This window comes from Neofelis nebulosa, chromosome 9 (assembly GCF_028018385.1).
Source record: "Neofelis nebulosa isolate mNeoNeb1 chromosome 9, mNeoNeb1.pri, whole genome shotgun sequence".
In the NCBI taxonomy this organism is placed as follows: Eukaryota; Metazoa; Chordata; class Mammalia; order Carnivora; family Felidae; genus Neofelis; species Neofelis nebulosa.
Window position 1 is genome coordinate 72,906,093 of NC_080790.1, and position 12,954 is coordinate 72,919,046.

Genomic DNA, 12,954 nt, shown 5'->3' on the forward strand with positions numbered 1-12,954 from the left:
TATTGGAATTGTTACCGAAAAAAAGGCAAAGATGTAAATATGCATTAGTCATCAGGGAAATGTGAATCAAAACCACAATGGGATACCACTTCACACCAACTAGGATGGCTAGAATCAAAGAGTCAGATAACAAGCATTAGTGAGAATGTGGAGGAATCTAAACCCTCATATACTGCTGGTGGGAATGGAAAATGGTAGAGCCACTTTGGAAAACAGTCTGGTAGCCCCTCAAACTATTACCACATAACCCAGAAATTTCCAAGAGAAATAAAAATATATGTTCACACAAAAACTTCTATGTGAATGTTTAAAGCAGCATTCTTCATAATAGCCAAAAATGGCAACAATCCAAATGTCCATCAACAGATGAATGGATAAACAAAATGTGGTATATGTATTCAATGGACTAGTATTCAGCAATAAAAAAGAATGAAGAACTGTCACATGCTATGACATGGATGAATCTTGAAACACTGTATGGAGTAAAAGCAGCCAGTCACAAAAGACCACATATTATAGGATTCCTTTCATATGAAACTCCAGAATAGGGAAATCTAAAGAGACAGAAAGTAGATTAGTGATTTCTTAGGCCAGGGGTGGGGATCGGAGGAAACAGGGAAATATGGGGGTGAGAACTAAAGGGAATAGGGCTTCTTTCTGAGGTGATTAAATGTTCTAAAACTGACTATGTTAACAGCTGCACATATTCATGAATATACAAAACCACTAAATTGTACACTTTAAATATGTGAGTTGTACAGTATGTGAATTATATCTCAAAGCTGCTAAAAAAAAAAAGATGTAAATATGCATGAATTAAAGACAAAAGCTGGCCATTCTACTACATAATCACAGAGTATTTAAGAAGAAGAAAAAGCAGTATTATATTTTAGTTGCTAAAGTTGAATTTCTTCTAAATTAAATTCTATGTTTGAAAACTGACACACCTTCAACTCTCTTTGTTGATCATTTTCTAATGTCCAACTAATCATCAAGTCCCCTTGATTCTTCCATCACCATCCCTGACTCTTCTATGTTCTACACTGCCATCCTTAGCCTGGGCTCTCGTTACTTCATTTCTGCGCTATCCCTGTTCTTACCATTTGCCTCTGCTTAATAAGCAAATATGGCCAGTTTTAAACCCAATTATAATTTTTTCAGTAACATTCTCAGAATGCTAATGTCCACCAAATCGTTTCAATTTCTCCTACCAGGATTCTAGATTTTCCCATCTGCCGTGAACTCTGTCCCCAACCCGGCCTCATTTCCTAATACATCCAAAAGAACACTTTATTCAAAGCAGAGCTGTCTCTTCACTGTCCCTTGTACATTCTACATGCATTCATTTCTTTTATCAAGCTGTTCTACTCAGAACGTCTACTCTCCACACTTATCTATATCTTACAAATCATTTAAGACCTATTTCAGAGTTCCATATCACCCATGAAGGATTTGTGGAGAACTCCAACTATGAACAATTTCTTACATTTCCTAGCTACTTTTTGGACTTACTGTCTGTGCCACATATCTTAGCATTTGATTTACATGCCACTTATCTTAGCATCTGATTCATATGTCACATATTTTAGCATTTGATTTGCCTGTCACATATTTTAGCTTCTGATTTACCTACCATCTTATTGTACACCATTCTTTTATTACATATAGAAATATCCTGTTTCAATCAGAAACATCTTGTTTCAATAAGATAATTCTCAAGACAAGAACTATCACTTTTTTGCTATCTCTGAGACCACACAGTGCAGTGTTAGACACAAAATATATATAATTAATTAGCTTTTTCAAGATTAAGTGTGAACTGTAACTCATCATCTTATTTTCCATCATTTTACATAGCTTTCTACCATAAATGCAATTAATAAACCCAAAGTCTAAAAGGTGAATATGGTACCTTGTCATACTGGCAGACAATTACATTATCCGTGTCAAACAGGTCTGGCACATCCTGCTCACTAACATCATCTCCAGAATTTAAAGGGTCCTAAAGATGAAAGACGGTTACATTAAGGAATTTAATGATGCTCTGAATTTTTTAAAGACAGAGATACACATAGAAATAAGGGAACTTGGGGAGAGAATAGTATCGTACTGAAAAAGTCAAATAGCCTGAGTTTGAATCCCAGCTTGGTCACGTAATAACTATAAGACTGACCTTTGTCAATTTATTAAAACTCCTCATATCTCAGTTTTGTCATATGTTAAATGAGGTTGGTAAAAAGGCCCATAGATAGGGTGGTGGGAATGTTAAATAACGTAAGATAGGTAAGACTTAAGTATGGTACCTGGCACATCCTTAAGGCCACCATAAATGACAGTACTACATACATGCTTCCTAATTACCACATTCCACAAAAATTTTACTTCATCTATCAGAATCAAAGCAGACATTGCATGCTTCTAACCTGGCGGCCTTCTGTACCTCTACTCCCATCTTTTAAACTCCCACTATCTCTAGTTAAGACCAACAAATAGGGGCGCCTGGGTGGCTCAGTCGGTTAAGCGTCCGGCTTCAGCTCAGGTCACCATCTCGCAGTCTGCGAATTCGAGCCCCACATCGGGCTCTGGGCTGATGGCTCGGAGCCTGGAGCCTGCTTCCGATTCTGTGTCTCCCTCTCTCTCTCTGCCCCTCCCCCGTTCATGCTCTGTCTCTCTCTGTCTCAAAAATAAATAAAACGTTAAAAAAAAAAAAATTAAGACCAACAAATAGAGTGGCCAATTCCCAAATACTTAATACTAGTTTGAATTACAGTTTACAAGTTTAAATATTAGGGTGCAAATAAGTCTCATTTTAAAAGACTAAACACAGAGTTAACCTTAATTGTTATTCCTCTTGATTTAAAGTATACTTTAATATACTTTATATTAAAGTGCAAAGTATATTAAAATACAAATGCTATAATTTTAAAAATTTCATCTCAAAAGTGATTCTCACCTCTTCTACAACGTCTATTTGAGGGTCTTCATTATCACTACTATTGGCAGTTGAATCTTCATTTGATATACTGTCAGCTTCTTCTTCAAGTACCTTCAGGTCTCCTGCCTCAACAATCCCCAGAAATTTGTTCTCATCTACATCTCTTGTACTTCCTATTTCATCATTGGAAGATGTATCACCGGTTCCATCTATTTGAATTATCTCATTAATATCATCATCAGTTACCTGATTGCTTAAATCCATCTGAGAATTAGACTCCTAGAAAGAGAATGAAATGTAATAAAGTTTTTCAAGTCAAAAAGTATATAACATTGAATCACATGAAATATAAAATTACTTAAACATTTCACAAGTGATCTTAAAATAGATTTCTGTTCTATATTTCCTTCCTTTCCTATATATGTTCTCTAATTTTGAATTCTAGAACAATCCCAGAATGTCTATGCAACATGGGAATATTTTTTTTTAATTTTTTTTAAGTTTATTTATTGATTTTGGGAGAGAAAGTGCAAGCAGGGGAGGGGCAGAGAGAAAGGGAGAATCCCAAGCTCACTAGTTTCAGGTAATAATTGCCAATTTTTATACATACCACCTTAACTTTACACAGTACCTATTAGGTTTTAACGATTTCATTTTATTTTAAACAATAATTCGGTGGAGTAGAAAGGACAAGTGACATCATGCTCACTATATAAATTAAAAAGCATAAAGGATTGAACTAGCTGAAATAAGCTAAGCACAAAAGGACAAATACGAATCAAAATGGACAGAACTGAAAAGAAAAATGGACAAATCTAATTATAGAGAATTCAACATTCCTCTTTCCGTGATCAACAGAAAAGTAGACTTAAATTTAGTAAGGATGTAAAAGACCTGAAAAATACAATCAAACAATTTAACCTAATTGACATAGAATACTCCACCCCAAAATAGCAAAATACACACTTTTAAAGAGCACACAGAATGTTCACCAAGATAGACCATATTCTAGGTTCTAAAAAACAAACCCTGAAAAAATTAAGACACACAAAGTATGTTCTCTAAGCATAAAGGAGTTAAAGCAGAAATCAGTAACAGAAAGATCTGGAAAAATCCCCTGATATTTAATAATTACATTTCTAAATACCCATGGATCAAAGAGTAAGGCATGAGAGAAAGCAGCACATAATTTTAACTGAATGCAAACAAAAACATAACATTTCAGAACTTATGAAATGTAGCTAAAGCAATGCCTAGAGGGAAATTTACAGCATTACAGATCATATTAAAAAAGAATTAAGTTTCAATCAATGGCCTAAAATTCTACCCTAAGAAACTAAAAAGAGAAGACTGAATTAAGCTCTTGGCAAAAGAGAAAATAATAAAGATAAAAAGAGAAATAAATGAAATTGAGCACAGAAAAAAATTAAGTCAGACAAAGTTCATTCTTTAAAAAGATCAATAAAATTGATAACCCTCTAGCCAGACTGACAAAGAATAAAAAGGAGAGAGAGAGAAAAGAAACAAATAATACTAGGGATTAAAGGAGTGTTGCCATAGATTCTGAAGACATTAAAAGGATAAGGAAATTGTCTTCAGCCATTTGAGCTGCTATAACAAAATACCATAGACTAGGTAGCTTATAAACAATGGAGATTTTTTTTTCTTCCAGTTCTAGAGGCTAGAAAGCCCAAGATCAAGGCATCAGTAGATTCAGTATCTGGTGAGAGCCCACTTCCTGGTTCACAGGCAGTGCCTACTCACTGTGTCCGCACATGGTAGAGAGGCTACAGAATTCTGTGGAGTCTCTTTTATATGGCAACTAGTCCCATTCATAAGGGCTCCACTTCCTAATTACCACCACCTTTCAGGGACACAAACATTCAGACTAATATAAGTCAGTTTACAAAAATTAATTGTATATCTATATAGTAGCAATAAATGAATAGAAATTGAAATTTTAAAACAGTACTAATTAAAACAGCAATAAAAAGAAACTCATCATATACAAGAGATCCCCAATAAAGTAACAAACAGATTTCTCAGCAGAAACTTTGAAGGTCAGAAGGCAGTAGGATGATATGTATTTAAAGGGCTAAAAGACTGTCAACTGGGAATTCTATATCTGGCCAAACTGTCCTGCAAAAATCAGTGAAAAATTAAGGCATTCTAAGATAAAGCCTGAAGGAGTTTGTTACCATTGGACCTGCCTTACAAGAAATGCTAAAGGGAATCCTTTAAATTGAAATGAAAGGGAATTAGATAGTAACTCAAAGCCATACAAAAATATAAAATTTTCTGGTAAAGATAAATACATAGACAAATATAAAAACCAGTATTATAATTTTATTTATAATTCTACTTCTTATTCCCATATAAGATTTAAAAGATAAAAACATATTTATAATTATAAATCTATATTAAGGGGAACACAATACATAAAGATATAATTTGGGATATCAATAACAAAGTGAGGGAGGGCAGAGCTAAAGAGGAACAGAGTTTTTTTATGAGATAAAAGTTGAGTTGGTATCAGTTCAAAATAGATTCTAATAACTTTAAGATGCCATAAATAATCCCCATGGTAACCACAAAGAAAATACCTATAGAGTACACACAAAAAGATATGAAAAGGGAATCAAAATTTGTCACTCTAAAATCAACTATATACAAAGGAAGACAGTAAGAGAGAAAATGTGGGGCAAAAAAGCTAAAAGACACACAGAAAACAAGCAGCAAAATGGCAAAAGCCCTTCACTATCAGTAATTACTTTAAAGGTAAATGGACCAAACACCCCAGTCAAAAGACACAAACTGGCAGAATAGATACTTACTATGTTGTCTATGAGACTCACTTTAGATCTAAGGATGCACATCGGTTGAAATTATAAGAATGGAAAAAGATACTCTATGTAAATATTAACCAAAAGAGAATTGGGATAGTTATGCTATTATCAGACAAAATAGACTTTAAGTGAAACACAATTAGAAAAAAAAACAAAAACAAAGAAAAACAGCATACAATCAAAAAAAATAATCAATTCACCAAGATGTAACAATTATATACATATCTGCACCAAATATCATAGCTCCTAAATGTATCTAACAAGCACTGACAGAATATAAGGGAAAAATAGATAGCTCTAAGATAATAGTAGGAGACTTCAATACCCCACTTTCAAAAATGAATAGAACCACCAGAGAGAATATCAATAAGGAAATAAAGAACTTGAATATTATGGACATATAATATAGACATAAGTATAGTTGGACCTAACAGACATATACACAACATGCCACCCAACAATAGCAGGATACACATTTTTCTCAACTGCACACAGAACATTCTCTAGGAAAGACCATATATTAGGCCACAAAACAAATCTCAATATTTAAAAAGACTGAAATCATGCAAAGTATCTTTTCTGACCACAATGGAAAGAAGGAAAACCGGAAAATACACAAGATGTGGAAATTAAACAACAGACTCAAAAAGTCAATGGTTCAAAAACAAGAAATAAACAAATAACCAATCTTGGCCATATAGTTGTGGGTTCATTTCTGGGTGTTCTATTGTTTCATTCATCTGTGTGTCTGTTTTTGTAACAGTACCATACTGTCTTAATCACTACAGTTTTATAATATAGCTTGAAGTCTAGAATTGTAATGCTTCCATCTTTGCTTTTATTTTTCAAGATTGCTTTGGCTATTCAGGCTCTTTTGTGGTTTCATACAAAGTTTAAGATTGTTCTGGCTCTGTGAAAAATGCTGGTGATATTTTGATAGGGATAGCTTTAAATGTGTAGATTGCTTTGGGTAGTAAAGACATTTTAACAGTATTTGTTCTTCCAATCCATTAGCATGGAATATTTTTCCATTTCTTTGTGTCATCTTCAGTTTCTTGCAAAAGTGTTTTACAGTTTTCAGAGTACAGATCTTTTACCTTTTTGGTTAAGTTTATTCCTAGGTATCCAATGGTTTTTGGTGCAATTGTAAATGAGATCAATTCCTTCATTTCTATCTCCTGCTTCATTATTGGTGATAGAAATGCAACAGATTTCTGTATGTTGACTTTGTATCCACAACTTTACTGAATTCGTATATCAGTTCTCAATTTTTTGGTGGAACCTTTTGCATTTTCTATACAGACTATCATGTTATCTGCAAATAGTTAAAGTTTTACTTCTTCCTTGTGAATTTTGATTCATTTCTTTTTTTTGGCTGCTTGCTAAGGCCAGGACTTCCAGAACTACGTTAAATAACCATGGTGAGAGTAGACATCCTAGTCTTGTTTCTGACCAAGCTCTCAATTTTTCCCCCAATAAGGATATTAGCTGTGGGTTATTTCACATATGGCCTTTGTTATGGTGAGGTATGTTCCCTCTATCCCTACTTAGTTGACAGTTTTTATCATGAATGGATGTTGTACTTTGTCAAATGCTTGTTCTGCACCTATTGAGAGAACCACAGGTTTCATATTCTTTCTTTTATTAATGTGGTGGTCAACTAATCTTCAACAAAGCAGGAAAGAATATACAATGGAAAAAAGTCTCTTAAACAAATGGTGTTGGGAAAACTGGGCAGCAACATGCAAAAGAATGAAACTGAAACACTTTCTGACATTATACACAAAAAAAAATTCAAAATGGGTTAAATACCTAAGTGTGAGACAGGAAACCATCAAAATCCTAGAAGATATGCCATTTGCAACTACATGGATGGAACTGCAGGGTATTATGCTAAGTGAGATTAGTCAGTCAGAGAAGACAAATATCATATGACTTCACTCATACGAGGACTTCAAGAGACAAAACAGATGAACATAAGGGAAGGGAAACAAAAATAATATAAAAACAGGGAGGGGGGAAAACATAAGAGACTCATAAATATGAAGAACAAACTGAGGGTTACAGGAGGGGTTGTAAGACAAGGGATAGGCTAAATGGGTAAGGGGCACTAAGGAATCTACTCCTGAAATCGTTGTTGCACTATATTCTAACTAATTTGGATGTAAATTTAAAAATAAATAAACAAATAAATAAAAAATTTTTTAAAAATCTAGAAGAGAACACATTGGCCAAAGCAAGTTCTTACTAGGTATGTCTCCTGAGGCAAGGGAAACAAAAGCAAAAATAAATTATTGGGACTTCATCAAAAGAAAATGATTCTGCACAGTGAAGGAAACAATCAACAAAACTAAAAGGCAACCTTTGGAACAGGAAAGGATATCTGCAAATGACATATCTGAAAAAGGGTTAATAGCTAAAATCTATAAAGAACTTATAAAACTCAACACCTAAAAAATAATCCAGTTAAAAAATGGGCAGAAGATACATTTTTCCAAAGAAGACATCCAGATGGCTACCAGACACATGAAAAAATGCTCAACATCACTCATCATGAGGGAAATACAAATCAAAACTACAATGATGTATCACTCCACACCAGTCAGAATGGCTATAATTAACAACACAGGAAACAAAAGCTCTGGAAAACAATACAGAGATTGCTCAGAAAATTAAAAATGGACCTACCCTACAATCCAGCAATTGCATTACTAAGTATTTACCTAAAGGATACACAAATGCTAATTTGCAGGTATACAAGCACCCTGGCATATATAGCAGCATTGTCAACAGCCAAATTATGGTAAAAGCCCAATGTCCATCCACTGATGAATGAAGAAAGATGTGATATATATACATACAATGGATTATTACTCAGCCATAAAAAAGAATGAAATCTTGCCATTTGCAACCATGTGGTTGGAGCTACACAGTATTATGCTAAGTGAAGTAAGTCAGTCAAAGAAAGACAAATACCATATGACTTCACTCATATGTGGAATTTAAGAAGCAAAACTTTATGAACATAGTGAGGGTACAGGGAAGAGAGGCAAACCAGAAAACACTCTTAACTACAGAGAACACACCGAGCGTTGCTGGAGAAGAGGTGGGTGAGGGGATGGGTTAAATGGTGAAGGGTATTAAGGAGTGCACTTGTAGTGATGAGCACTGGGTGTTGTATGTAAGTGATAAATTACTTAAGTTCTACACATAAAACTAATATTATACTGTATGTTAACTTGAATTTAAATAAAAACTTGAAAAAATACAAAACAAAAAATCAGTCTTTTAAGATATAAAATATCTTAAGACAAATAAAAATGAAAATGCAATATAGCAAAATTTATGGGATGCAGCAAAAGCAGTGCCAAGAGCAAAATCTTTACCTATGAATGTTCACACTAAAAAAGAAGAAAAGTCTCAAATTAACAACCTAAATCTCCACTGGAAGGAACTAGAAAAAGAAGAACAAAGCCCAAAACTACTTTAAGGAAGGAAAAAATAATAATTAAGGCAAAGATAAATAAAGAACAGAAAAACAATGGAGAAAATCAACAAAACTAAGAGTTAGTTCTTTAAAAACAATCAACAAAATTGATAAGCTTTTTATTACACTGATGAAGAAAAAAATAAACCCAAATAACTAAAATCAGAAATGAACTTTACTACTGATTTTACCAAAATAAAAACAATTATGAGATAATACTATAAAACTATTCATGGAAGACTATTATGAACTGTATACCAACAAATTGGATAACCAAGATGAAACAAATTCCCACAAACACACAATTTACCAACAATGAATCATGAATAGAAAATCTGAATAGATCTGTAAGAAGATAGAATTAGTAATCAAAAATCTCTCAACAAAGAAATTCCCAAAATGAGATGGCCCCACTGGAGAATTCTACCAAACATTTAAAGAAGAATTAACACCAATCCTCAAAAATCCTAAACAAAATACTAACACAAACAGAATTCAACAGCACATTAAAAATATCATACACCATGACCAAGTGGGATTTACTCCTGTAATGCAGTGATGATTCAACATATGAAAAAAATCAAGCAATGTAATAGAATATATTCACATAATGGGGATGGGGGAGGGGGACACACAATCACCTCAATTGATGCAGAAAAAGCATTTGACAAAACTCAACACCATTTTATGATTTAAAAAAACCACCAGAAATAGAAGGAAATTGCCTTAACATAATAAATGCCATCTGTGAGAAATCCTCAGCTAACAGCATACTCCATGGTGAAAAACTAAAAGCTTTTCCTTTAAGATCAGGATCAAAGCAAGGATGCCCATGCTTGCCACTTCCATTCAACAATGTACTATAAGTCCTAGCTAGGGCAATTAGGCAAGAAAAATAAATAAATAACAGGCATCCAAACTGGAAAGGAAAAAGTAATATTATCTGTTTGCAGATAATCTCATTTATGTACTACTTCATTTATGTACAAAACCCTAAAGATTCCAGACACATAAATATAATAGAACTAATGAATGCATTTCAGCAAAGTCACAAAAAACAAAAATCAACACACAAAAATCAGCTGCATTTGTATACGCTAACAATTAAAAACCTGAAAAAGAAATGCAGAAAACAATTCCATTTACAATACCATCAAATAGAATAAAATACTTAGGAGTAAACATAACCAAGGAGTCAAAAGACTTGGTCACTGAAAACTACAAACATTCCCGGAAGAAATTAAAGAAGCCAGAAATAAATGGGAAGATATTCTGTGTTCATGTATTTAAAAGAGTTAATATTGCTAATACCACCCAAAGCCATCTATTCATTGCAAACCCTAACAAAATCCAGATAACATCTTTTGTAGAAATAGAATATCCATATTAAAATTCCTATGGAATCTCAAGAGACCCTGAAAGAGAAGATATAAGTTGGAGGTCTAACACATCCTGATTTTAAAACTTACTCCAAAACTGTAGTAGTCAAAATAGGGTGGTGTTGGCATAAACAAACTAATGGAATAGCAGCATAAAGAGCCCAGAAACAAATTCTCACATATATGGTCAAATAATTTTTGACAACAGTGACAAGCCCATTCAAGAGGAAAAGGCATCTTTTCAACAAATGGTGCTGGGAACACATGCAAAGAAATGGAAGTTGGACCCTTACCTTACACTACATACAAAAATTAACTCAAAATGGATTAAAGACTTAAACATAAGAACTAAAACTATCAAACTCTTCAAAAAAATCATAGAGGAAAATCTTCATGACATTGGACCTGGGAATGATATTCCTTAGATATGATACCAAAAGCACAGGCAAAAAAGGGGTGGGGCAGGGGGAAATACATAAAATAGACTTCAACAATATTTACCTTTGTGCATCAAAGAACATTATCAACAGAGTAAAAAGGCAACCCACAAAATGGAAGAAAATGTTGGCAAACCACATATATAAAGAGTTAATATACAGAATATATAAATAAACCCTACAACAACAAACAACTTGACTTAAAAATGCACATAGGACTTGAATAGAACTTTCTCCAAAGAAAATATACAAATGGCCAAAAAGCACATTAAAAGATATCCAATATTACTAATAATTAGAGGAATGCAAATCAAAACCACAATAAGATATCACCTCACACCCATTAGGATGGCAATAATCAAAGGGAAAAAAAATGCTGGTGAAAAAATAGCGCTGGTGAGGATGTGGAGAAATGAACCCATTGTGCACTGCTGGTAGGAATGTAAAATGATACAGCTGCTATGGAAAATAGTATGGCAGTTCCTTAAATTTTTTTTAATAGAATTGCCATATGGATCCATCAATTCCACACTTGGCTATATGCCCCAAATAATTGAAAGCAGAGACTCAAAATATTTGTACACCCAAGTTTACATTAACATTAGTCAAAACTGCCAAAGGGTATAAGCAACCCAAGTGTCCATGGATAGATGAATGGATAAACAAAAAATATAGATAGATAGATAGATAGATAGATAGATAGATAGATAGATAGATAGATATAGATATATAACAGAGTATTAAACCATAAAAAGGAAGGAAATTCTGACACGATTCAACATGGATAAACACTGAAGACATTATACTAAGTGACAAGGGAAACAAAAGGACAAATACTGTCTGGTTCTACTCTTATGAGGTATCCAAAGTAGTCAAATTCAGAGATTGAAAATAGAATGGTGGCTGCCAGGGATGGGGTGAGAGAAGAATGGGGAGTTATTATTCAATAGGCATAGAGTTTCAATTTGGGAAAGCAAATATGTTCTGAAGATGGATGGTGATGATAGTTGCACAGCAATGTGAATGCACTTACTGCCACTCAAGTACACAGGTAAAAATGGTTAAAATGGTAAATTTTTACGAGGAAAAAAAAATCAATGGTGATAATGAACTGTCAAGTAGGTAATAAAACAATGAGATACACAGGGCACCTGGGTGGCTCAGTCAGTTAAGCATCTGACTCTTGATTTCAGCTCAGGTCATGATCTCATGGTTTGTGACATCGAGCCCTGCTGACAGCATGCAGCCTACTTGGGAGTATCTCTCTCTCTCTCTCTCTCCCCCTCCCCTGTGCACTTGCACACATGCTCTCTCTCAAAATCAATTACATAAACTTCAAAATAAATAAAATAAAATACAAAACAGAGTGGTATAGAGTGCTGATAGCAGGAAAACTGGCACAACCTCTGGCAATATACGTAAAAAACCATGGAATTTTCAGTTTGTCAATAACACTACCTTTAAAAACATATTTTTAAAAGCAATGCAAATAAAGCATAAAATATGAATAAAGTTGTCCTTGATAGTGTCTTTTAGTACTATTTATAATTGCACTTAAAACCATAAAATACTTAAATAAAAAATAATACATGTGATACATGCATGTTGAGAATTACAAGACATTAATGCCAAAAGTCAAGACCTAAATAAATAGAAAATGTGTCGTATCTATGAACTGGAAGACTCGTTGTGGTGATGTCAATTCCTCCCTTGATCCAACACAAATCAAAGTCCTAGCAGTTTTTTTAACTGACAAGCTCATTCACACATTTATATGTAAAAGAATTAGAATAACCAGACAACTTTGAAAAAGAACAAAGAGACTTGTACTGACATCCAGACACACTATAAAGCTATGATAGTTAAGACA

General features: G+C 33.6%; 2 protein-coding genes across 4 annotated transcripts in view; one reads left to right on the top strand and one right to left on the bottom strand.

Annotated features, from left to right (window-relative positions):
* Positions 1-12,954, top strand: part of LHCGR (luteinizing hormone/choriogonadotropin receptor) — a 120,756-nt gene that overhangs the window by 68,737 nt on the left and 39,065 nt on the right. The window lies entirely within an intron of this gene.
* Positions 1-12,954, bottom strand: part of GTF2A1L (general transcription factor IIA subunit 1 like) — a 43,600-nt gene that overhangs the window by 5,171 nt on the left and 25,475 nt on the right. For both annotated transcript variants that reach the window (XM_058684166.1, XM_058684167.1), the window contains 2 exons: positions 2,954-3,214; positions 1,913-2,002 (listed from right to left, as the gene is read on the bottom strand). In XM_058684166.1, coding sequence (XP_058540149.1) covers positions 1,913-2,002; positions 2,954-3,214 — 351 coding nt within the window. The remainder of the gene's footprint in view (positions 1-1,912; positions 2,003-2,953; positions 3,215-12,954) is intronic.